The sequence below is a fragment of the Anopheles ziemanni genome, chromosome 2 (assembly GCF_943734765.1).
Source record: "Anopheles ziemanni chromosome 2, idAnoZiCoDA_A2_x.2, whole genome shotgun sequence".
In the NCBI taxonomy this organism is placed as follows: domain Eukaryota; kingdom Metazoa; phylum Arthropoda; class Insecta; order Diptera; family Culicidae; genus Anopheles; species Anopheles ziemanni.
The window spans coordinates 4,219,437-4,241,152 of NC_080705.1; the positions used below are offsets into that span (position 1 = coordinate 4,219,437).

The window sequence follows — 21,716 nt, forward strand, 5'->3', positions numbered from 1 at the left end:
AATCCGTGCGTATAAACTGCCTGAGAACTGAGTTCTTTGCCATCGGTAGTGATGGGGAAACTGAACCCCTAGAGGGATTCGAATCTTTTGATTAAAATCCATTCTGAGATGCGGATATTCGAATCCGAATCCCAATTCGTCATATAATGCGTGCTTACCAAACTTGCCAATTTTTCATATCATTTGTTAAAGTAACAATTAAAACCAATGTTGATCAAGTGATTGAATCTACGAATCTTCGGAATCTTGATGCTGCCAACACTAGCCATCGGAACCACCTAATCTGACAGACGTCATTGCTTCGAGCATTGTGTTGCTAAGTTGGTGAAGTGAAATTTGTACGGAAAATTAACTGATTTACGCGCTTTGAAACCCTGCAAAACTATCGTTTTCATAAACCTTAACATACCGTGCGTCAACAGCGAGCAAAGTCTATTGCATTGAGCCCCTGTGCGGAATGAAAAGCAGCACGTTTTACGACCACGAACAGCCACGAAAAGAACACCTCTCTAACAAGATGGCGGCTGACGACGAGCTGAATGTCGAGGAGCTGCTTGAAGCACCGTACAAGAAGGAGGTAAGTGCCGAAGGTTGGGCATTAATATAATCTGTGTGATTGTTATTTTCAAGCACTACTTGCGCTATTCTCGTCGCTAGAAATTAGTGAGTACGGAAATAAAGGTTACATCTTGCCTAGATCGCTTGTACCCGGAAGAACACGCGCTGGGTGTAGAAGAAAAGGAAAGTAAACTAGAAAGTTCCAAAGGTGGAACCTTCTGTGTTACTTTTCTATTTGCTTACCACCCGATAGCTCTGGCAATGATTCCAAATAAAATAGAGATGCTCCTAGACAATTTAGCACCATGACAAAAATGCACCGTGAACAATTCCTAAGCGTTCTAGTTGAAGCGTCGATGTTAAAGTATATTCGTAGTATGTAAGTGAAGACGAAAAAGTATGTAAGAAAAACCACCAAATACTAGCTCTTTTTTAACAACCACTTCTCAACCAACATCTTCATTCTATTGCAAAGGTAAATGATATAAATTTTCCTCGTTTCTGCATTTTATAGACGATACTAATGTCAGGTTCCGGTATGAGTTTGGTACAGAGAGTGTGTGTATTCAGCTTCCATGACAAAGGTACATACCAATTAATACACGAAACAAAACCCATCAAAAATACTACAAATATCCGATTCCCCCCTCTCTCGCTACAGTAGGTTATATAAAAACGGGCCTCACGAATGAAAGCATCATCGATAAAAGTTGAAGAGTCGAAAATGAAAATCAACAAACCCAGTTCTGGATCAAAACTTTTGCTCTCTCCCCCCCATCCTACACCGTATAAATCGTTTCTTTTTAATCCGTTTTGCAAGATAGCTACCACCCTCAAGAAGCGATCTATCACTCTCCCTTCCCCCCTTACAAATCGATACCCGTGAATCGGACAGAACTGAAGTGATTAAAGTGGAACTTTCTCTTTATTTTTCTAGGCTGATCTCTGTATGAGCTGCTCTGTGTCTGCTGGTTGGATTCTTAGTAGGCAAAAGAAAAAACCATGAAATATAAAGCTATGATAGATCAGTCACCATAGATCTCCTTTGCAATATTGGTCCTCTAGGAGAAATGAACCATGCGCAAGCAACGAACAAAAGACTAAAAAGTACGCATTTTACAACACATCCCAAATAATCGAGCTCGTACGAACGAAGAACCGTAGGAGGCGGCGGTGACAAAACCATCCGCAACTTCCGCACTTCTTCCGTTCATGCGGTTCGCGTTTTCCTATCTTTCCTCTCAATATATAGAATTCTTCATCATTAAAGAGTGTCACAGCAAAAGTCTTGTCAGATTATCCACATAAAAGGAAAAAATCGAATATGCGTATCATCCTAGAACGATGTACAATGTTGTTGGAGTTTAACAACTGCAAACAAAACAATAGCTTTTTTGAAAGTATGACACACTAGTGTGTATGTAAATTATGTTGCCAATGTTTTTCTACTAGCTTGCCCAACAAGGCTGCAAAAAAGACAAGATGTAATAAGAAATTATAAAGCAGTCTCATAAACAATTATGAGGAGAAGAATGGACGGATATCGCTTAGCTTCTACTCGTTTTAGATATCGACTCACCCATGGAACCCTTTCGAATCATCGCTGAACGCGTCGCAACGTAAGAGGACAAAGTGGAAATATGTTTGGGTATACGTTGCTTTCTTTACAGGTACACTTAGACTCCTTCACTTACCATGCAAATATGGTACGAGCAACACGAGCCGTTGGCGTCCACTGGGAGCGACTGGCTGGGGCTCATACTCCACCTTAATTCTCTGTCGGTTTCTTCTAGGTTCGCGAGAGATTGTTCCGATGGTCATCGTCGTCGTCGTCGTCGTCTTTGCGATTTGCGAATCTTCTCGCAAAACCCGGTCACTACTACAGCCACTCAATTTGCATCGATGAACCTCGACGACGGGTGATGCGTTTTCACTTTGATGTTTTTGAACCGATTCGTTCCAGATTATTGGCCTCTCCCGACTGCACCACCAGCCAAGGTCGAGGGTTGAGTAAGGCCCGCCTTTATTTGTTTGTTGCCTTCCTTACGATTGCGATGCCCTCTACGGAATTTTCCGTTTTCCTCCTACGGTGAACCGTTTCGAGCGAGGCGAGATGATACAGTAAACGCATAAGCCAAACATTTCTTCGATATGTGCTTGTTTGAAACACTGGTTTTCTATGCGAGCAGCGTTAAGAGCAATATTTTCATTTTGCAGATCCTATTGCATTCAATTTGCGTTGATGCTCGGGAACTCCTCTGGCTGGTTGGTCGTATGCGGAGGGAAGATATGCGTGCTTCACGCAAGGCTCTCTGCTACCCCCCCGATACCGATAAGAAAAAGGCAGTTACTATGTGATCAATAGCTTACCGACATTTATACCTATCACTCAAACCATGCAGTTCGTAGAACTCCGATGCACACGATCCTTAACCGTAAGTTTTGTGTGTTCCCTAACCGAATACAGTGTGTAATTGTATTTGCAGAATCCTCCGTCCTTATCTTAGTCCATCAGGTTCGCATCGCAAAAATCATCCTGCTTTCTGGAAATACGGGGAGAGTTACTGGGACAAACCAAATCAGGCTCCAGCAAAATCAGTGTTGGTCGATATTTTTCTCCTTTTTCTGCGTAGGTTTTCTCGTACACTTGGTGGTGTGGGGTGTCCTTGCGAAGATCCATACTGCGAGACACGTGAAGCGATGTGTTGGGTTCCATGCAGAGAACATAAAAGCACGTCGGTAGCGATCGAAGGCCATTACGTTATGGCACACAACATCCAACTCTCTCTCCATTACTTCTCATATTCTTTATTTACATATCGTTCCTGCTGCAAATGGGCCGAATGCACTCTGACTGAGATCATTTTCCTAGCGGCTGCCGACAAACACGTTTCCCAGCACTCGGGACCTCTGAGAGTGCACCCTTTTCCGGATGAACGTATCGCACAACATTAATCCGTTTTATTGTTTTTTTTCTCTTTCCCTTTCTTTTTGTTGTTTTCTTTTTTTATTCTTCATCTCTGTCTCTCTCTCTCACCGTTCGTACGCCTGTGTTACGCGTCCCGCAACACACAAACAACAACCTCCTTCACTCTACTCTTCAATGCAAACCGAAACCCGAATGCATCAATTTTATTTTTATCGAATACGACCTTATCTTCTCGGTACAATTGATTGTGAACTGTTTGACGCTGTGGCTGCGAACGCAAAACGCTTGGTTTGGCTCTCTGGTCTCTGCAGGAGGAAGCATCCCCGGTCAACAACAACGGAACGGTGTCCAGCAACGGGGAGAAAAAATCTAAAGAAAATGGGCATAGCAAATCATCCCGGTAAGTAGTTCTTCTCGATAAGGCATAAAGAATCTTTTATTGATTATTGGTTTCATGCACTTTTGCAGTCACCGCAGTCGGGATCGTGAACGCGAACGGGATCGAGAACGTGATGGCGAGGGTCGTTCCCGGAAACATCGCTCGCGATCGTCCGACAAGACGAAGAAGGACAAGGAACAACGGCGGCGGAGCAAAGAGAAAGAACGTAGCCGATCGCGCTCGCCTCGCCATGAACGTTCCAAGGATCGTTCGAAGGAGAAGGAACGCGTTAAAGTCGATCACCATCGCCGAGATGCTGCAGCTGTGGAGAAGCGGCGTTCCCGGGATCGCGATCATCGACGACGCTCCTCACGTGATCGCGACTATCGTCGACGCAGCCGTTCGCGAGGTGGAGAAGTTGGTGGTGGTCGACGGCGACGCTCCATGTCTCCGAGGCCGTTCCGGGGACGAGGGGGACGGGGAGGATCCGGCGGATACTATCGTGACCGATCGCCACCGGAAGAGATGACTCAGGAGGATCGGGATGCACGGACGGTTTTCTGTATGCAGCTTTCCCAACGTATTCACGCCCGCGACTTGGAGGAGTTCTTTTCCAGCGTGGGCAAGGTGCGCGACGTGCGGTTGATTACGTGCAATAAAACCAAACGCTTCAAAGGCATTGCGTACATCGAGTTCAAGGATCCCGAATCGGTGGCCCTCGCCCTCGGTCTGTCCGGACAGAAGCTGCTCGGCATTCCGATCAGTGTGCAACACACGCAGGCGGAAAAGAATCGCATGGCGAGCCAGCCACCGGCCGCGCCACCGAAGAATCCGACCGGACCGATGCGTTTGTACGTCGGTTCGTTGCATTTCAACATCACGGAAGATATGCTGAACGGAATCTTCGAGCCGTTCGGCAAAATCGACAACATTCAACTGATAATGGACGCGGACACTGGACGCTCGAAAGGATACGGATTTATTACAGTAAGTATAGTTTCGAATTACCCGTTGCGAGAATGACTCAACGAACTGCGAAAGGAAATATGCGTACCCTTGACTTGATTATGATTATCAGTTTATAATCGAGGGGCAAAAGTATGCTAAAGCATAAGGAATTCTTGATCCGAAAGGACGAGAATAGACTTTGGTCCTATTTGATTTTACTTTCACTCGAGGTTCTATCGTTTTACATACCGAAGTTTTACAACGAACGAACTAACTTCTTTGCTAATAGTGTGCTCTGCAATCCTATCTGACTTATAAGGCATACCCTTGACTTGGTTGTGATTGTTGGTTTGCAATCGAGGGGCTAAAGTATGCCAAAGCACTTGAATCCTTTCTCCAATGTGAGATGGGGTCGATCTTGCAAATATTTGATTGTTTCTTTCGACTTGTATCGTATAGGAATCAATCGTTTCTAATGTGAGATCAAACAATAAAATATGCGAACATCAGGATACGAAATGCGTTCACACACAGAACATATAGCTTAAAAATTATGCATACCCTTGACTTGGTTGTGATTGTTGGTTTGCAATCGAGGGCTGAAGTATGCCAGAGTACTCGAATCCTGTCTCCATCGGAGACTGGGATCGATCTTGCAAATATTTGATTGTTTCTTTCGACTTGTATCGTATCGGAATCAATCGTCTCTAATGTGAGGTCAGACAATTAAATAATCAAACATCTAGAAATTTATTGCATTCACACAACTTAAATATTATGCATACCCTTGACTTGGTTGTGATTGTTGGTTTGCAATCGAGGGGCTAAAGTATGCCAAAGTACTTGAATTCTTTCTCCAATGTGAGATGGGGTCGATCTTGCAAATATTTGATTGTTTCTTTCGACTTGTATCGTATAGAAATCAATCGTCTCTAATGTGAGGTCAGACAATTAAATAATCAAACACAACTACAAATACAAGCAAATTTCCTTGAATAGTTTTTTAAAAGGGCTAACAACATTATCTTATTCTCTTTGCAGTTCCACAACGCTGACGATGCGAAGAAGGCATTGGAACAGTTGAACGGATTCGAGCTAGCCGGACGCCCTATGAAGGTGGGCAACGTTACGGAACGGCTGGATGTGACCACGCACGCTTCACTCGATACGGACGAAATGGACCGCAGTGGCATCGAGCTCGGAGCAACCGGACGACTGCAGCTGATGTTCAAGCTGGCCGAAGGCGCCGGTCTTGCTGTTCCGCGCGCAGCAGCCGATGCACTGCTCGCGACAGCCCCACAACCCGCCCCGCTGCAGCCAATCCAGCAGTCACCGCCCATCGCCACACAATGCTTCCTGCTGTCGAACATGTTCGATCCGGCCACGGAAACAAACCCGAGCTGGGACGTGGAAATACAGGATGACGTGATAGAGGAGTGCAACAAGCACGGTGGTGTCCAGCACGTCTACGTGGATAAGCAGTCACCGGCGGGCAATGTGTACGTGAAGTGTCCGAGCATTGCGACGGCGGTGCTGGCGGTCAATGCCCTTCACGGACGATGGTTTGCCGGGCGCGTCATTGGCGCCGCTTACGTTCCTCTCATCAACTATTACAACCTTTTCCCCGACGCAGCCCAGGCGGTCTCGTTGCTTCAGCCAAAGCGATCCGGTTGAAGAGGAGTCATATAGCAAAAGATATGGTCATGCTTCGGTGTATATAATCGAATATACGCGCGGGGTAGTTTTACGTTTAGGGACCTTTTACTAATAGAACTTTCCGTTTATTCACCCGCTTGCAAATCAATCAATGCTTGGACACGTTCCAAGATGCAATATTTGGCAATGAAACTATGTTAAACGCTTTAGACATAGAGGTGATCTCAGGCAAAAATATGCTTGGATTGAATAGGTTTGTCTAAAACAAAAAAAAACACGTTCTCAATTTGTTGTCCCTTGTAAAAATATGTGATATGAAGATTTGCCGTTTTTAAGATCCCGTTTCAGGTTTGAATACTGCATCCCGGCAGTAACAGTGTACGACAAGACATAATACCACGGCAAAAGTATGCGCCCTTTTCCACGATCGGTTACAAGGCAACAACGACTGGATACTATTGCATGTTTTATTGTAAAAATATAGGTTAGTGATTATGATTTGATTTCATTATGGAAACGGGCTTGTTTTAGTGAAAATTTACTGATCATAGCTTGAAAAAATATAGTAACCATAATAGTGCACAGATCAAACCATTATCGTACAAAAATGGAAGCAGAATGGTGGCGCGCTTGATTTGTGCGGTACAGAGCATCACCCAGATAGGTTTTCTTTTCAGGCATGAACCGGTTGCTGTTGGCCTACAGTTTGCCGGTAGCAAGAATGGATGGTACAAGTAAATTAATTAATTGTTATGTCGTACACAGGAAAAACGGTTTTTGTTTCGCTCGGCCGTTCGATTTAAACCACACAGCAGCAACAACTAAAAATTGTATAAGTTAGCGATAGGAAAAGGAATACAGCAGGTTCAATTAGTCTCTTGGTGAAATGTACTTGATATATTGCAAATGGTGTCATTTACTACTAGGCACACCGACTGTGCGGATAACATTAAGGGTTTTATGGTCAGGATACACCGAGTATGGTGTACCGATTATTAGGTAATAAGGAAAATCATATGGAAGACAATTACTGCAAACAAAGAAAGAACGAGAAAAAATAAACCATAAAATAAGGAGCTGGTCGTGTCACAGGGTTTTTGATCAATGTATCTCCGAAACGCTTACAACCGCATTACCATTAGTCTTTAAATAGTGGATTCCAGCTTTTTGATCATGCGAACATGATAATTTAATGAATGTTGGTTTAATGAAAGGGTGTTACCATTAGTGGTTGTTAGCACTCTGAATTTGATATCAATTTATGTGCCAATGGCTCAGTCTGACACTTTTTTAGATGTCAACTCCCCTGTCACTAGTGGATGCATTAAGTGAACCATAAATACTGTAGATTCCAATTAATATAATCTGTGTATGTTGTATAGGTGTATAGAGAAACGAAATGAACGTCCACCCTTCATCGGAGAACCCTACAGCACCAATGCGATTACGCGTTGCCTCGTTGCATTCCCAAATCACGGACGATATGCTGAGATCCATCTTCGAGCCTTTTGGCAAAATCGACAACGTTCAACTGGTTAGAGATTTGGACACTGGACTCTCGAAAGGATATGGATTCGTAACAGTTTGTATTGAAAAGATTATGGAAATTCATTGTTCTCAACTTTTCCTACAATAGCAACGATATTATCCAAATTTGTTGATCTCATTGTAGTTCCACAACGTTGAGGACGGAATAGTGGCAATGGAACAATTGAACGGATTCGAGTTGGCTGGACTTCTCATAAAAATAGACATAGTTACAGAATGATTCTCTGACCAGACACCCGTCGTCGAACGGGCCAGCCGAAACGAAACCGAACTTAGTTAGAAATAACTCGATGAAACTGTAGGATGATGAGGGAAATGACACGCAAAAAAACACAAGAATGCCGTCGTTACGTAACAATTTGATGTCTCCCTTTAAACATGCACGTTACATCACCTTTTTTGTTACACCAAACGTATGTTTCATTTCACTTGTCTTCTTTTATTGCTGAATGTTAACAGAATGATTTTCAAATACAAAAATATACACTCTATACATCACACGTTTTCCATATTAATTTGTAGGATGTTCTCCCTTGCCAGCGGTGGAGGTAGAGGAGGAGGGTGCCGAAGCCGGTGGCTTCAGGATACCCTTCCGGCGCAGATACCGCACGATCAGTGGCGTGGCGCCAAGCGTAATGCTAATTCTAACCGGTGCGAAAACTTTGTGGATAGCGTAAGCGATGACGAATGTGCCGGCACCGGCACCGGCTTTGCTTGCCAGCGCCGAGTCTCCCCAGCCCATGCGATCCAACAGAGCCACCATATCTATTCCACTGTAGGAGGGACGGAGAGAAAAGAGATCAAATTTGAGAAGAAACATTATTTAATTGATTGAGAATGATAAATTGGTTGTAGATAACTGGAAACAAAATTAAACCCTTGTGCTCGACAAAAGTTTGTTTGGTTTGAAACGAAAACAACGTAACTATACAACAGTGTAGAATGCGGCATCTAGTAACCCGGTAAATATTTCTTTTCCACTCGGTTATGAGAGGATGAGTACAGTACAAACCTCGACACCAGCAGATAGCAGGTACCCAACGAGACCAAGCTGATGCTGACGTGGAACACGAGCACAGTGGAACCGTACTCTTTGATCGCCTTCTTTAAGCGATCTTTGCGCGAGACGACGGGGCCTGATCCGTCTTCGGGGCGCCGTTCCTCGTTAGTCACGTTAGTGGTTTGAGCGTTACCTTTCGAATTTTGTGCGTCACTGGCCGCTGTTGGGTTAGCCTGAGGGGATTTAGTTGCAAGCGGTAAGGAAAATGCCAATGGGTGTACTGAACTGATGGAGAACGCTCTCCGAATGCTGAGGCAAGCAAGGTCAGCGTAATTCCGGGAGCGAACGAACGAGCCAGCTAGATGCGAGCTCGTGCTAAGATTATATCCTAGATGCGACGGTGAACCTACGCCGTTCGACACACTGCGCATACCTTCCGGTTTCGCGATCGGACGATCCTCGTAGGTGCCCCAATCGGAGCGCACCTCCTGCCGCAGATTGGTATAGTGCGACGAGTTGAGCTCGTGGGACAAAAACTTGCTCTCCTGTGCCCACGCACCACCCGGCATGTTTAGATGCGTGAACTTGTGCATGCCCCCGAACGGGCTTGGCACGTTGCTCTGCATGGCCGAGTTGAGGCTGACGGCGCCGGTACAGTCGTACGATTCCACGTGCGGATCGAACGTACCCGACCTGCCCTGGCTCTGATCCACCGTCACATCGATCGTACCGTTAACGGCGGCAACATCAACCGGATTCGGTGCCAACGATTGGTGCGTCAGCATGGCCGAAGCGTTAATGTCGCGCGACCGGAGCGGCGAGAACCTGCTCGTTTCGGTTGCATCGATGTTCGGCGGAAGCGGAAGGACGGCCGCTAGCGGATAGGTTCGCTGCACCGACACGTGCAATCCGGACGAATGCGAAGCCGTCGCTTTCTTCAACGCCGCAACTCCAGCGGGACCTAAAAAAAAAATAAAGACAAAAATGCGTAAAGGTGAGTTTATTTGTTCAAAAGAGCAATTATTGTTATACTACAATCCAACGTATATTTCTCGGTGCATTTATGATATATTACTAAGCAAATGCTTTGCATTTTGCTCCATGTTCAAATTACCACAATCCATTACTATTAGTTCAGAACTTGTTACATTCGCATCTGTATTTAATGTATCTATCATGTCTAGAAACTGCTTAGTAATGCACTTCTTTATGCATTCCAATTCAAGGTCAAATGCAAGCAGCGTATGATACAAAGAAGCTTCTATTCTTCCTCCTTCTCCAGGCGAATGCATTTACATTACAAAACAGAAACAAAGTTGCAACTACATACGATACGCCATTTTCGTGTTTTGCGATGTAGTAAACCGGTTTAATTCATTTTTTCAGGAACATACAGAATGCGAAACGGAACAATTTTACTCACCTTCCATTGTGCCGATGACACCGGTAGACATCGCTCTCTGGCCCGCCGTTTTGGCCAGGGCGGCCTTGAAAACTTGCTGCACTTGCTGCGCCATTTCTCCCCCGAGTCAGCTGAAAGTGGCCACCCGAAAACTACTCGCGAGCTATTAACTTGTTAAACCTTGCCCTTGAACCAGACCCTAAAAACTAGTAGGCTGTGGTCTAGGTGGAATTGTTTGGTGTGTTTCTTTGAAGTCACGTACACTATTCGCGCCTGATTGGCAAACTTCTGTTTCCGTTGGTATCCGAAAGTATGTACCGCACTCGAACAACGCTCATCAGTGACTGAGGAACGGCGGAACCCGTTTTTGCGACCACGCTTACCCACGACGCAAAACTTTGTCTTTATGAACGCCCCCCGCGTCCCGTTCCGTGCTGTTTGCTCAATTCCGTGTTCCGTCGGTGTTTCAGCTCCCCCTTCGTGCTGCGAAGATGAGACGATGGATATGTGTACGTGCCGACGATGTTGAGTCTTTGTTGGATGTTCCCGCGGAGTTCTATGTATCCGATTACTGCATCTATGAAGACATTGAGGAAAAATGCCGAATCGTTTTACTTGAGGAATTCTACCACACCTCTGGCTTCCTCTCTGGGAGAAAACTTCCAGTGTTTGTATGCTCCACTTTTTCGAATACAAGGCCAACGGTCGAGCATTCTTAGCGTGCGACTAAAAATAATGTTTCGCCCGTCATTTACACCTCAGCTCAGCGGATAGAAAATTGACGGACAGCTGATTGATCACCGACACAACAGATGCTTTCTTATATTTTTGGTGGAAATGGAAAGAAAGTCTCTACATACAGGCCGGCCAAAGTCCGTCCCCTGAGAGTGCTATGAACCGTAAACCATTCGTAACGATGCCGTGCTAAAACCGGCGGACATAAACCGGGAACCAGTCTGCACGACGTTGTCAGCTGATCAGTGCGTGATCTGTACAAACCGGTTCGCACTTGGTACTGGTATCCTGTGGATGCGAAACCACGCCGGTTTAGTTAATGGAAGGGAATTGAATCAATTTAGCGAACGCCATTTATGTTTTTTTTTTTTCCTATCGCAACCCGAGTCCAGTGTTGACTTTATTATGAAAGTATCCAATGGACGAGCGCATCGTATTCCATGGCATTGAGGATACATTTGCAATTCCAGCAATTTCTGTTCTGGTATGTACTGTACGTGTTAAAAATAACCCTCTGCATTCGAATGTAGCTTATGAAATCAGTAACAGATTGCCTTATCATTCGAATATACCGAAAAACATTCTTGTGCAATTTCCCGGCCTGGCCCTGGAGTCACTACTTCCAAACACCTTTTACAAATCGATTTTACTTTGTCAATTATAGATAAAAAGATTAAAAGTTACAAAGTCCCTAGTTTATGATCACTAAACTATCCTTACTTACATGCTAATTTCTTTAAAACACTAACAATTTAAATAAAACACTGGAGACACCGTACTATCAACAACACCTTGAAAAATAAAGTCAAAATATTATGACAAGTGACGACATCAATCCCTGCAGCTAGCCGATTTCAGAGACAACATCAGTTTAAAAAGTTATGGAAAATTTGTGCTTTAATTATGCAATGTAAGTTATTTATCACATTTAATTACATTTAATCATTTAAATTTCAAGTTTAGATAATACGTCATTCAATTTATCATCTGAACTTTCTTCTAAGCTTTCGTCGTGCACATCGATTTGTTCTTCACTATTTTCACCAAGTTTCTCCTTTAATTCTTCCTCGTTATACTTCCGTTCTTTAATTTTCAGCTCGCCAAACTGAACCTCCATCATTGATAGAGGCTTCGCAACGTCCGTTTTCCGGTAGATCAGCTGCCTGCCATTCAGAAGTCGAAAGTTGGGGATATCCTCTTGATCTCGCAGCCATAACGGACTTGTAAGCATCTGCTGTTTGACGTAATTAGATGCTTTGTAACACTGGCCACTGCAAAAGTTTTTCCTTTCGGTAATATCATACACCTTGGTGTGTGCAACGGAAATGGCGTACTTTTGCTTCGGGATGCTACAAAGAGAGTAGAAATATAAGGGTCATTTAGGAAAAAGTTGTACAGATTTGGCGTTGTTTTTTTCCAGATCTTACTTCTTCAACTCATTATCACACAACGGATAGCCACAAAGTTTCTCAATGGCTCGCTCTTGCACGATGTCGTCCATGTGGCATTGATTAATGTCCTTTAGTAGCGCAAGATATTCATCCTCCGTTCGCCCTGGTTCTATCAGGGTTTCCACCACACGTTGTGCTTTTGCGTTGCATTCCTTTTTCTTCCGAAGAGCCCTTTGAAGTTGTTCTTTGCTGCGGACAAAGTATGAGGGCATTATGTTAGCATTGCGTATCGCTTACAAGGGGTAGCGTACAAATAAACCAGTTAAATTACCTAAAATTCCTTGCACGCCGAGGAAGAGTAGCACGATTTATTTTCGCAGTAGGTTCCTTAGGGATGTGCTCCGTTGGAAACACATTCAATTCTTCATTGAACATAGCGAAATCAATAAAATAAAGTCCCACTTCCGAGAGATCACCGAGGATTAACGACGGAGGCTGTTTGTAAACATATGTTCCTTTGACATCTTCCCCCAGTGAAAATTAAACGCGTATGATTTCATACTTAACGAAAAAGGATTAAATAAGCGGCGGTTATGTTTCTAATTAATTTTTGTTATTTTATGTAAACACGATTAATAAATAGAGTTGGTTTATTAAACGTTATGCATGCTATATACACCCTCGATGATGAATGTCTTTTCTGTATTCATTGACGCCTGCTGACTTTCATTTACGCTAGGATCACAAGAAAAAGTATCAGGACATGTCGAGCTATGATGTCGAATAGTATGCCTTTTCAGTAACGATGCCTGATGAAACGTTTTTCCACAATCATTGCAACAAAAAGGACGTTCGCCAGTATGCGTACGCTCGTGAATTATGAGCGTACGCTTTCGAGTGTACGACATTCCGCACGTTTTGCAGCTATACGGCTTTTCTCCGGTATGGGACATTTCATGCCTTTTCCGATCCGAGATGTGATAGAAGCTGTTAGCACAGTAGCTACATTTATACGGTTTCTCACCGGTGTGCAGTCGACGATGGAGTCGAAGGTGTTGCTGAACCTTAAACTGAGCACTGCAGACATCACAGTGGTACGGTTTCTCATCCGAATGGCACGATCGGATATGTTCTTCCATGTTTCGCTTGCGGGCGAATTGTTTGGAGCAGTACGAACATACGAAAGAGCGTTCGGTCTTGTGGCAAATTTGATGATTCTTTAAATTCAACTCCGAGTTAAACCGCTTGGGGCATTGGCTACAACCAAAAGGCCGCTCGCCGGTATGCGAACGCTCGTGGATAATCAATAGCGCATTACTCACTGCCCGGAAGGGACAATCCTTGCATGTGTGCAGTTTGCAGTCCTGGTTTACTCGAACAAACTGATGGATGCGCAAGTTTTTCGCTGAATTAAATGCACGCTCGCATATGTTGCATTTGAATGGTTTACCCGCCTCTTGTCTTTCCCGGTTCCATCGAAGCTTCAACGAGTGCACATCTTGAGCGTGCTTGAGCAGCTCCGATTCATGACGGAATGCTTCTTTGCAATGTGTTACACAGCAAAATCTCTGGGATTTCGATCCAATACTAGGTTGACCTTCATTCAAACCTTGCTGCATCTCAACGGAAGCAGAGAGAACCACCTCATCTGTATAAACGGATTTGTCAGCATTGTCATTTTCTTCCTCTCTGTTGAGCCGTTCGTAACATATAGAGCATATTTTTCTGTTTAATGCAGCTTCTGAACCAGATAAATCGTCGCCATGATTAGCACTTCGCTCTGAATCGCAAATAATAGTTTCACAAACACAGCAACTATTGGAGACTATCTCGATCGTAGCATACTCGTGATCCATCATTTCACTGGAGGTCGTTGCTGAGCAGGAAATAACGGTTTCGTCTTGTAAGTGATCCTCATTTTTCGAGGATGCCTTAGCGGAACACCTTTTCCGTAGGGTTGCATCAGATATCAATAGTTTATCCTTGAAACCGAAAACAACTTGTAATTCCATAAAACATCGTTGGCATATGCTTTGCGGCAGGTTGTCGTCTTCTGCAATCTGCAAAAATAATAAGATAATATGAGAATAATCGTATGCTTGGGCAACGACTGGCTAAACAACCTCAATACAGAATAACTCGTGTAACAAAGTTCCAATCGCTACACCGTGAACATATGATCGGAAAAGCTCCACTAATTTGTCGTCCTTTGGGTTATTTGACTCCAGGCACACCCTGCACAAGTGTTCCATCCTGATGTCCTGGAAACTTTATCCTTTTTACTTTCTAAAATCCTTTGCTTGATGCTGTGGGTTTGTTTATTTACATCATTACAGATGATATCAACAAACATATCGCAAAGCTGTGGTGATTCCTTTTCTGACATTTACATCAATACTTCTTTTTCTTTCCTTTTTCCTTTTGAGAGAAAGAATCCTTGCGTGAAAAGGATATCTCAGGTGTCTATAGAAAATATTGTTGTTCAATTCTTTTATCGAATCCACTTAAATGTTTCTCAAACGTTAAATAATCACATTTAATCAACAAAATGACTTAGAGTCAGTCTTACGAGAACATTTATTTTGTCAAAGAACCCTGATAGTTACATCATTGATTTGCTCATTATTTCGTAGGCAGCGTTCTCTTCCTTTCCAGGAGACATTTCATCAACTTCGTATCCTAGTCGGTGGTAAAATCTCATACCATCCTCGTTGTTCTTAAGCACCGTCAGCACCACCCGCTCCATGGAGAAATGTTGAGCCATCCGTTCCAACGCTTTCATCATGAATGCTCCTAATCCTTTGCGCTGGTATTCACTTTCCACCTGCAGCTCGTAGCAGTATAGCACACTGCGACCATAGTCGAGATCAAACCGAAACATGGTGTAAGCAATCGGCTTCTTGGTGGCCACTTCCGTAGCTACAAGATAGCGAGCCCATGCTTTGTTCAAGTCCGCCTGCTTGATCTTGGGTTGCCATCCTAAACTGCACGCTCGGTATTGCGGGCCCACGTTGCGCTCGGCCAGTTTGAAAGCCCATTTTATTACTTTCGGGTCCGTTTCCGCTTTCCTCTTGCATTTTAAAGCTAGCTGCAATTCTGTTCCATCTTCACGCTTGCACTTGTACGACAAATACTCCGGGAAGTTCGCGAGCGGGTCTGATTGTTGGTTTGCCACTTGAAGACATTTTTGCTGCGTGGTTGCTTGGTTTCTAGTGACTGTTTCTGTGACCGACATTGTGAATTAGAATGAGATTAAATTTTATACCAAGAAGTCGCCGGCGGACCCGTGAAAAACACTGCGTGTTGTGTTGTGGGATTTAAATCCTGACCTGACAAAGCGCGCAAAGTTGGCATCAAAGTTGGCATGCGATCATGTCAAAACAGCTGTTACAGTGCAGCCAATTATATTTTTTTAAATATGTTTCTGATAAAAATCGTCATCTTTTGTTATAATAACAGATGAGCTGCTAAATAAATTTGTAAGATTTATATCAACCAGCATCGTACATTTCCCATTGTTGCGATTCCAAAATTAATTTTGAAAAGATTTTTAGGTGTTATCTGGCAACCAGTTCACAATTGACAGTTGTCAAACTTACCGCAATCCAAAACAAAGCACATTTCACGTGTTTCTCCAAAAACGGTGCGTTTAGTTAATGTTCTTTTTGCACTTTGCTGTTTCTTGATTTATAAAAGTGTTCAAACTTGTTTTTTGCAGTATTTAATTTCATCCCACGATGACTGAACTGATTGAACTTCGGCGCGAAGAAGCCATTCGCGAGTATGAGTACATGCAGCATCTGAAATTGTTCACAAAAAGTGAGATAAGCAAGATCAAAACAAAACGACTGTACCACGATTATAAAGTGGAGAGACGTAGCAAAAACGTGACGGATTTCATCAACTACATAACGTACGAGGTGAATCTGTTCCATCTGCTGCTCGAACGTCGTAAAAGGCTCCCGTCGAAAACAGCAGGGTACGATGGCTTGGAGAAGAGCATCCATAAGCGCGTTCGGGTGTTGTATAGACGAGCCATGGCACGTTTTGCCTCCGAGTACCGCATTTGGACGCACTTTATGCGGTACTGCCAAATGCGCCACTTCTACACCGATGGTTCACGCGTTCTCAACCGCATGCTCAACTTCCACGGAGACAAACCGAAGGCCTGGCTCAGCGCGATCAACTGGGAGTATCGGTTAGCAAACAACTTGACCAGTGCCAAACATTACAATCTGCGTGGCTTGCAGCGGCACCCGGAGTGTCGTGAGCTATGCCTCAGCTTAATCGGCATTCAATTTGACGAAGCTAAAGCGTTGGAAAAAAGTAAGAACTCTGATGGTCTGCCTAAAGCCCTTAAAATGGCTCAGCTGGTGTACAAAAACTTCGAGCGCAAGGATGTAGAATTCTTCCAGCAGCTGTTAGAAGAACTGAAGAAATATCGCCCATTATCGGATGCGCTGGCAAAGCAAGCGATTGATACGATGAAAACAAAGCTCGCCGACAAGGAAGAAATGTGGGATCTTCTAGCAAACCTAACACTTCAAGGTAGCGAATTTGTTGTGATCGCGGACGCCGATTCGAAGGATCTGCTTGCTCAATGCATTGAGATTTACCACGAGGGGATCGCTCGTGTTCCATCAAAGAAGATGTATTCACTATACATAGAATCGATGCTTAAAGCTAACGATTCAGCAGAGGGTTCAGAGAAAGAGGCAAAAGCAAAACGTAAAGCCTTAGCAAGGGCCTTTAAGGAGGCATTTACGGCAGAACAATTGGAGGAAGAAAAAATGCAACAATATTTGAAACTTCTCCTACACAATCCATCCCCGAAGGACGAGCTGGTGATGGCCATTATTGAAAAAGGTATCCAACAGTACCCCAACTCGGCCGACATCTGGTCTCTGTATTTGCGATATCTGATACAGAAAAACGTTGAGCTGGAACAGCTAGAGAGCGTGTTCCTCCAAGCAACCACCAGTGTGACCACAAACGCCAGTAGAATAACACTGTGGAAGATTCTGTTTCAGTACTATCACTCACAGTCGAATCTTTCCCAAAGTGTGGGCGACCTGTATCGAAAGGCAATTTCTCAGGATTCCGAAGTTGGACAACACTTTCAGCCAATCTACCTCGATCATCTTTCGAAAAGTGAAGGAATTTTTGTGGCTCGACGAGAGTATAATCGTCTGGTGAAAAACTTCCTAACCCCTCTGGAGTTACATTTGAAAATGGCCAGCCTGGAGGCGATGCAAGAGCACAAAAACATCAAAGAATTGCGCAACTGTTACGAGAATGCAACACAACGCTTTGGGAAAACGAATCCATCCATCTGGCTGGAATACATCATGTTTGAGCGGGATCATGGACAGGCAATGTTAATGCCAGCTCTTTACGAACGGGCCAAGGCCATGCTAGATGACGACGCATTTTCTTCATTCCTTCACGAGTACGAACTCTTGAAGAATCCATCTCTTGAAGACTAGAATTATAATTTGCTTACACAAAATAAACATCTATAAATAAATTCGTTATATCGTTGGTAATTTGGCTGTTTCTTTAATTCACAATTGTAGACCAGCTAGTTCATCGTCGTCTTCGTCGTGGTCAAGAAAACCGGACAAATTCGACTCCTTTGTTTGTCCATCAGGCTCTATCAACCGTTCCTCTACGTTTGTAGTTTGCTGTATCGTAGATGGCTTGGATCGTTGTACGAAACTGTCCAGTGTTCCGGGTTTCGAACCCCCGGGTGAGGCAATTGTCTTTTCCAGGAATGGTTCGATATTACCAGCATCACTAGGTGCTTGCGCATGGGATGCATCGGAAAAATCCTCGTTGCATAAACCTGCCTTGGTGAGTGTTTTCTGCTTTTTCTGCAGCATTCCCCAAATGATGTCATCGGCGGTTTTCTTTGCCAGCAGATAGCGCACCGTTACGGTATCCATCTGACCGATACGATGTGCCCGGCTTTCAGCTTGGGCAAGAGTCTAAAAAAAAGAAAGATCGAAGGCAAGAAATAATAGATAAATTATGTACGATGAAACTAATCAAACATTTTAACTTACACTCGGATTCCAATCAAGTTCCGCGAACAAAACGAGCTGAGCCGCCGTAAGGGTGATACCAGCATTGCAAGCCTTCAAGGACAGGACAGCGGCGCGACAGGAGTCTTTTGTTTGAAATCTTTCTATGAGAGACTAGCGAAAAGGATCACACCATTAGTTACAGCAAAGAAAATCTATGTCTCGAAGAATTCTTACAGCTCTTAAGTCCGATCTCGTTGTTCCATCGATGCGTATGTAATCGACCTTCTGCTTAGAAAAACTTTTCCCGATGGCATCCAGCATGCAATGGTGGTGTGCAAATACGATAAACTTTTTCTTCTCTTTCAACACCTGTTTTAAATATGCACTGTTAAAAAAAACGGGAGTTAAATGGAATGGACTAAAATAATCGGATTATCACGTTGTTCACTTACCAAACGGCGGGAGCTTTCGCTTCCGCTGTTGTGCTGTAGAATTTTATCAAAATTTCATCCCGCTGCTTCCCTTTGCTTTGACTATAGTCGTTAGCGAAGCAATTCATATCTTCCTCCAGTCCCTTACTCGTCCACAGATACGAGGGATCAAGGACGACTGCTTCTCGATTCTTCTCCGACAGTTCGGACAAAACGTCCTCCTTCGTTCGACGGATCATGAATTTACGGGCCAACAGGAGATTCAACTCGGCCAAATTAGACTGTCCCATTGCGTTCCATCCGAAGTTGGTCTGCTTTCCGGCGCAGTAGCGTGTGCTGTACTCTTTGAAGTTGCAGAACCGACCATCAAGCATCTGCAGTTGAGTGAACAGTTCAACCGGACGAGAAAGAGCGGGTGTCCCGGATAGTAGCACTACCCGTCGAGCTCGCTTGGCCAACTCAAGGGCAACGGTCGTGCATTTGGCTTTAAAATTTTTCAGCGTGTGCGACTCGTCGAAGATAAGCATTCCAAAACCCCGTTCTGTTAACTTTTCAGCACAACGTTCCATTTGTGAATAGCTCGAAATTAGAACGCGGCAATCGCCAACGAAATCTTGACCACTGTTCAATATCGCTATGTGATGCACGGGAAGGTGGGGCAGTAGTTGGCGCATTTTCGATGCCCAAACATCGCGCGTCGATGCAGTGGAACAGATTAGAAGCGGCCAATCTTGCTGGTAGAAATCGGCCACCGCAATGGCCTGGTACGTTTTACCGAGCCCCATTTCGTCGGCTATCAAAACTCGGCCTCCTTTTTCGATTGCAAAGGCGACACCTTCCTTCTGGAACTCCAATAGGCTACTGGTGAGGGATGGTTCGATGGCGTTCAGGCAAACACGGCTTGGCTTTGGCTGTGGACCGCTCGCGAACTCTCGCAACACGAATACAGGAATCGATGCAAGAACAACGTGTGGATTGAGGGTCAAAATTCGTTCCTGTAGCAGGTTGTAATCTTTTAGCTCAAAGGTCCATTTCTTGGATTCTGGAGCTGAAAAAAGGAGAACATAATTAACTTTTGTGTACAAAAACGTCACATTCTAGACTCACCATAATTTTTGGATGGAATTTTCTTAAACTCTTCTATCATTTGCTCATTGAAGCCGTCCGTTTCAACAACGAATCGAGTTTCAGAAATCAGTGAACAAGAGCAGGTAACTGCTCGAACAAACACCGGTGCTAGCTTTGCCGGGGTACTTTTCTGAACCGGCCTGGCGTATGGTGGGATTTTGCCAGGGAATGCCTTATTCGAGGAAGTTGCTTTACCGGCATTGGATGCATTGTTACCATAGAACGAACTTATAGTAAGCGGATTCTTATTAGATGTTACTGGTTGAGGTTCGCCGGTTACCGAGCGATCTGCAGCAGATGTTGGTCCCTTGTTATGATTCGTTTGGTTTACATTTTTGTTTTTCCGTGCGTTCAATCGTTCGATCGCAATCCTGCGTTTTTCGGCAATTTCTTCTGCCGTACAAGACATTTTACATTATTTTTATCAACACTGAGCGAAGTGGTTCACTTGAATTGTTGAAGTTGTTTTGATTGAAAATACCGCGCTAGTTTGATATTTTTGTTTACATTTTGCTGCATCGGCGCACCGGTTTTTTAAACAATTGATCAAACACCTTTCAAATAAGGAATATTCTAGCTATAATGAAACATATCAAATTAAAAAGCATTCCAACCCTTATATCAATGTTTCCATGTATAGTTACATGTAAAATAAATTATTTAAATTGCATAAATGTTTGCTGCATGGAACAATTCTTCGAGATCTGTCAAAACACCAGCCATCGTGCATTTTTTCATCAACAATGTGTTGTTTTGATAAACACAGATTCCACCGGGGAGGACTGCATAACAGCCTGTGGCTGCCCAATAGTTTGTGAACGGTTGTTGAGAAATCCCGAAAATGAACAAACTAGTATCTACTATTCTGTTTCGTGCTTCCTTAACACGGTGGCCCCAAAGTGCCAAATCGTTTCATGTGCTAGGAAGACAGTACAGCTACAAAAGCGATCTAGCTTTGGAAACCATCTATCCGAACAGTAGTCTCCGGCTGTACACACCACCGCCTCCAGCAGTAACATCCCTGAAGCCTTTGAGGCTGACTACTTCATTAAATACAAGTTTTATCTTTCTAGGCAAAAAACGACGGTACCTTTAATGGTTATATTCCACTGGATAAGTTGAGCATCACCTATAGCCGCAGCAGTGGCCCGGGAGGGCAAAACGTGAATACAGTGAGCACGAAGGTTGACCTACGTTTCCATTTGAACACAGCTACTTGGCTCCCGGAACAGACCCGAAATCGTTTGACAGAATTGCAAAAGGGACGCATCACGAAGGATGGATATTTAGTGATTAAAAGTGAACTCACGCGCTCGCAGCAATTGAACACGGCGGATGCGTTAGAAAAGCTACGTACATACATCAGACAGGCAGAGCAACCAGTCTCCCTAGAGCCTACTGCTGAAACGGTAGAAAAACTACGGCGTAGACATGAAAAAGCTGCCCGCGAACGGTTGGCCATGAAAAGGAAACGCTCGGAGACGAAAGCCTTTCGCCAAGCTCCTCTTTAGGCAGTAGACCGCTGGATGGTGTATCGGTAGTAATATACATTGTTCGTGTAACAGCATTTTCATTCTTTAATGTT

General features: G+C 44.0%; 8 protein-coding genes across 8 annotated transcripts; 3 read left to right on the forward strand and 5 right to left on the reverse strand.

The window, feature by feature from the left end:
• The first annotated feature begins 284 nt into the window (after nucleotides 1–284).
• On the forward strand, nucleotides 285–6,829 carry LOC131281950 (RNA-binding protein 39). The gene is made up of 4 exons (XM_058311328.1): nucleotides 285–577; nucleotides 3,799–3,887; nucleotides 3,956–4,853; nucleotides 5,856–6,829. Exons 1-4 carry the CDS (start codon nucleotides 458–460, stop codon nucleotides 6,486–6,488), a joined length of 1,740 nt encoding a protein of 579 aa, XP_058167311.1. The 5' UTR covers nucleotides 285–457; the 3' UTR covers nucleotides 6,489–6,829.
• Nucleotides 6,830–8,441: 1,612 nt separating this feature from the next.
• Nucleotides 8,442–11,953, reverse strand: LOC131287044 (uncharacterized). Its single transcript, XM_058316063.1, has 4 exons — nucleotides 11,880–11,953; nucleotides 10,442–10,997; nucleotides 9,031–9,979; nucleotides 8,442–8,791 (listed from the first exon to the last, which is right to left on the reverse strand). The coding sequence occupies exons 2-4, from the start codon at nucleotides 10,533–10,535 to the stop codon at nucleotides 8,530–8,532; spliced, it is 1,305 nt and encodes a 434-aa protein (XP_058172046.1). The 5' UTR covers nucleotides 10,536–10,997; nucleotides 11,880–11,953; the 3' UTR covers nucleotides 8,442–8,529.
• Nucleotides 11,954–12,101: 148 nt separating this feature from the next.
• Nucleotides 12,102–13,021, reverse strand: LOC131283131 (putative RNA polymerase II subunit B1 CTD phosphatase RPAP2 homolog). Its single transcript, XM_058312705.1, has 3 exons — nucleotides 12,878–13,021; nucleotides 12,583–12,795; nucleotides 12,102–12,504 (listed from the first exon to the last, which is right to left on the reverse strand). The coding sequence occupies exons 1-3, from the start codon at nucleotides 12,979–12,981 to the stop codon at nucleotides 12,102–12,104; spliced, it is 720 nt and encodes a 239-aa protein (XP_058168688.1). The 5' UTR covers nucleotides 12,982–13,021.
• Nucleotides 13,022–13,199: 178 nt separating this feature from the next.
• LOC131283133 (zinc finger protein OZF-like) lies at nucleotides 13,200–14,859 on the reverse strand. Its single transcript, XM_058312708.1, has 3 exons — nucleotides 14,670–14,859; nucleotides 14,392–14,606; nucleotides 13,200–14,235 (listed from the first exon to the last, which is right to left on the reverse strand). The coding sequence occupies exons 1-3, from the start codon at nucleotides 14,796–14,798 to the stop codon at nucleotides 13,200–13,202; spliced, it is 1,380 nt and encodes a 459-aa protein (XP_058168691.1). The 5' UTR covers nucleotides 14,799–14,859.
• A 251-nt stretch (nucleotides 14,860–15,110) lies between these two features.
• LOC131282365 (N-alpha-acetyltransferase 40) lies at nucleotides 15,111–15,818 on the reverse strand. The gene has a single exon (XM_058311802.1). The coding sequence runs from the start codon at nucleotides 15,779–15,781 to the stop codon at nucleotides 15,149–15,151; it is 633 nt and encodes a 210-aa protein (XP_058167785.1). The 5' UTR covers nucleotides 15,782–15,818; the 3' UTR covers nucleotides 15,111–15,148.
• Nucleotides 15,819–16,283: 465 nt separating this feature from the next.
• LOC131282363 (U3 small nucleolar RNA-associated protein 6 homolog) lies at nucleotides 16,284–18,086 on the forward strand. The gene has a single exon (XM_058311801.1). It carries the CDS (start codon nucleotides 16,284–16,286, stop codon nucleotides 18,030–18,032), a length of 1,749 nt encoding a protein of 582 aa, XP_058167784.1. The 3' UTR covers nucleotides 18,033–18,086.
• LOC131282362 (SWI/SNF-related matrix-associated actin-dependent regulator of chromatin subfamily A-like protein 1) lies at nucleotides 18,055–20,540 on the reverse strand. The gene is made up of 5 exons (XM_058311800.1): nucleotides 20,111–20,540; nucleotides 19,025–20,051; nucleotides 18,807–18,957; nucleotides 18,612–18,743; nucleotides 18,055–18,533 (listed from the first exon to the last, which is right to left on the reverse strand). The coding sequence occupies exons 1-5, from the start codon at nucleotides 20,538–20,540 to the stop codon at nucleotides 18,111–18,113; spliced, it is 2,163 nt and encodes a 720-aa protein (XP_058167783.1). The 3' UTR covers nucleotides 18,055–18,110.
• Nucleotides 20,541–20,935: 395 nt separating this feature from the next.
• LOC131282366 (large ribosomal subunit protein mL62) lies at nucleotides 20,936–21,692 on the forward strand. Its single transcript, XM_058311803.1, has 2 exons — nucleotides 20,936–21,143; nucleotides 21,205–21,692. Exons 1-2 carry the CDS (start codon nucleotides 20,973–20,975, stop codon nucleotides 21,640–21,642), a joined length of 609 nt encoding a protein of 202 aa, XP_058167786.1. The 5' UTR covers nucleotides 20,936–20,972; the 3' UTR covers nucleotides 21,643–21,692.
• Nucleotides 21,693–21,716: the final 24 nt, after the last annotated feature.

What these genes read in the sequence shown, in the direction of transcription:
- LOC131281950 (XM_058311328.1), top strand. Translation starts at nt 458, where the DNA reads ATGAAAAGCAGCACGTTTTACGACCACGAACAGCCACGAAAAGAACAC. An exon ending in GGGCATAGCAAATCATCCCG is followed by an intron (nt 3,888 to 3,955) that starts GTAAGTAGTTCT and finishes GCACTTTTGCAG; the next exon opens with TCACCGCAGTCGGGATCGTG. An exon ending in AAGGATACGGATTTATTACA is followed by an intron (nt 4,854 to 5,855) that starts GTAAGTATAGTT and finishes TTCTCTTTGCAG; the next exon opens with TTCCACAACGCTGACGATGC.
- LOC131287044 (XM_058316063.1), bottom strand. Translation starts at nt 10,535, where the DNA reads ATGGCGCAGCAAGTGCAGCAAGTTTTCAAGGCCGCCCTGGCCAAAACG. An exon ending in TGTCATCGGCACAATGGAAG is followed by an intron (nt 9,980 to 10,441) that starts GTGAGTAAAATT and finishes TTTTTTTTTTAG; the next exon opens with GTCCCGCTGGAGTTGCGGCG. An exon ending in TGCTATCTGCTGGTGTCGAG is followed by an intron (nt 8,792 to 9,030) that starts GTTTGTACTGTA and finishes TCCCTCCTACAG; the next exon opens with TGGAATAGATATGGTGGCTC.
- LOC131283131 (XM_058312705.1), bottom strand. Translation starts at nt 12,981, where the DNA reads ATGTTCAATGAAGAATTGAATGTGTTTCCAACGGAGCACATCCCTAAG. An exon ending in CGGCGTGCAAGGAATTTTAG is followed by an intron (nt 12,796 to 12,877) that starts GTAATTTAACTG and finishes CTTTGTCCGCAG; the next exon opens with CAAAGAACAACTTCAAAGGG. An exon ending in TGTGATAATGAGTTGAAGAA is followed by an intron (nt 12,505 to 12,582) that starts GTAAGATCTGGA and finishes CTCTCTTTGTAG; the next exon opens with CATCCCGAAGCAAAAGTACG.
- LOC131283133 (XM_058312708.1), bottom strand. Translation starts at nt 14,798, where the DNA reads ATGGAACACTTGTGCAGGGTGTGCCTGGAGTCAAATAACCCAAAGGAC. An exon ending in ACGAGTTATTCTGTATTGAG is followed by an intron (nt 14,607 to 14,669) that starts GTTGTTTAGCCA and finishes TTATTTTTGCAG; the next exon opens with ATTGCAGAAGACGACAACCT. An exon ending in AGTGAAATGATGGATCACGA is followed by an intron (nt 14,236 to 14,391) that starts GTATGCTACGAT and finishes ACGGCTCAACAG; the next exon opens with AGAGGAAGAAAATGACAATG.
- LOC131282365 (XM_058311802.1), bottom strand. Translation starts at nt 15,781, where the DNA reads ATGTCGGTCACAGAAACAGTCACTAGAAACCAAGCAACCACGCAGCAA.
- LOC131282363 (XM_058311801.1), top strand. Translation starts at nt 16,284, where the DNA reads ATGACTGAACTGATTGAACTTCGGCGCGAAGAAGCCATTCGCGAGTAT.
- LOC131282362 (XM_058311800.1), bottom strand. Translation starts at nt 20,540, where the DNA reads ATGTCTTGTACGGCAGAAGAAATTGCCGAAAAACGCAGGATTGCGATC. An exon ending in AATTCCATCCAAAAATTATG is followed by an intron (nt 20,052 to 20,110) that starts GTGAGTCTAGAA and finishes TCCTTTTTTCAG; the next exon opens with CTCCAGAATCCAAGAAATGG. An exon ending in AACTTGATTGGAATCCGAGT is followed by an intron (nt 18,534 to 18,611) that starts GTAAGTTAAAAT and finishes TCTTTTTTTTAG; the next exon opens with ACTCTTGCCCAAGCTGAAAG.
- LOC131282366 (XM_058311803.1), top strand. Translation starts at nt 20,973, where the DNA reads ATGAACAAACTAGTATCTACTATTCTGTTTCGTGCTTCCTTAACACGG. An exon ending in ACACACCACCGCCTCCAGCA is followed by an intron (nt 21,144 to 21,204) that starts GTAACATCCCTG and finishes TTATCTTTCTAG; the next exon opens with GCAAAAAACGACGGTACCTT.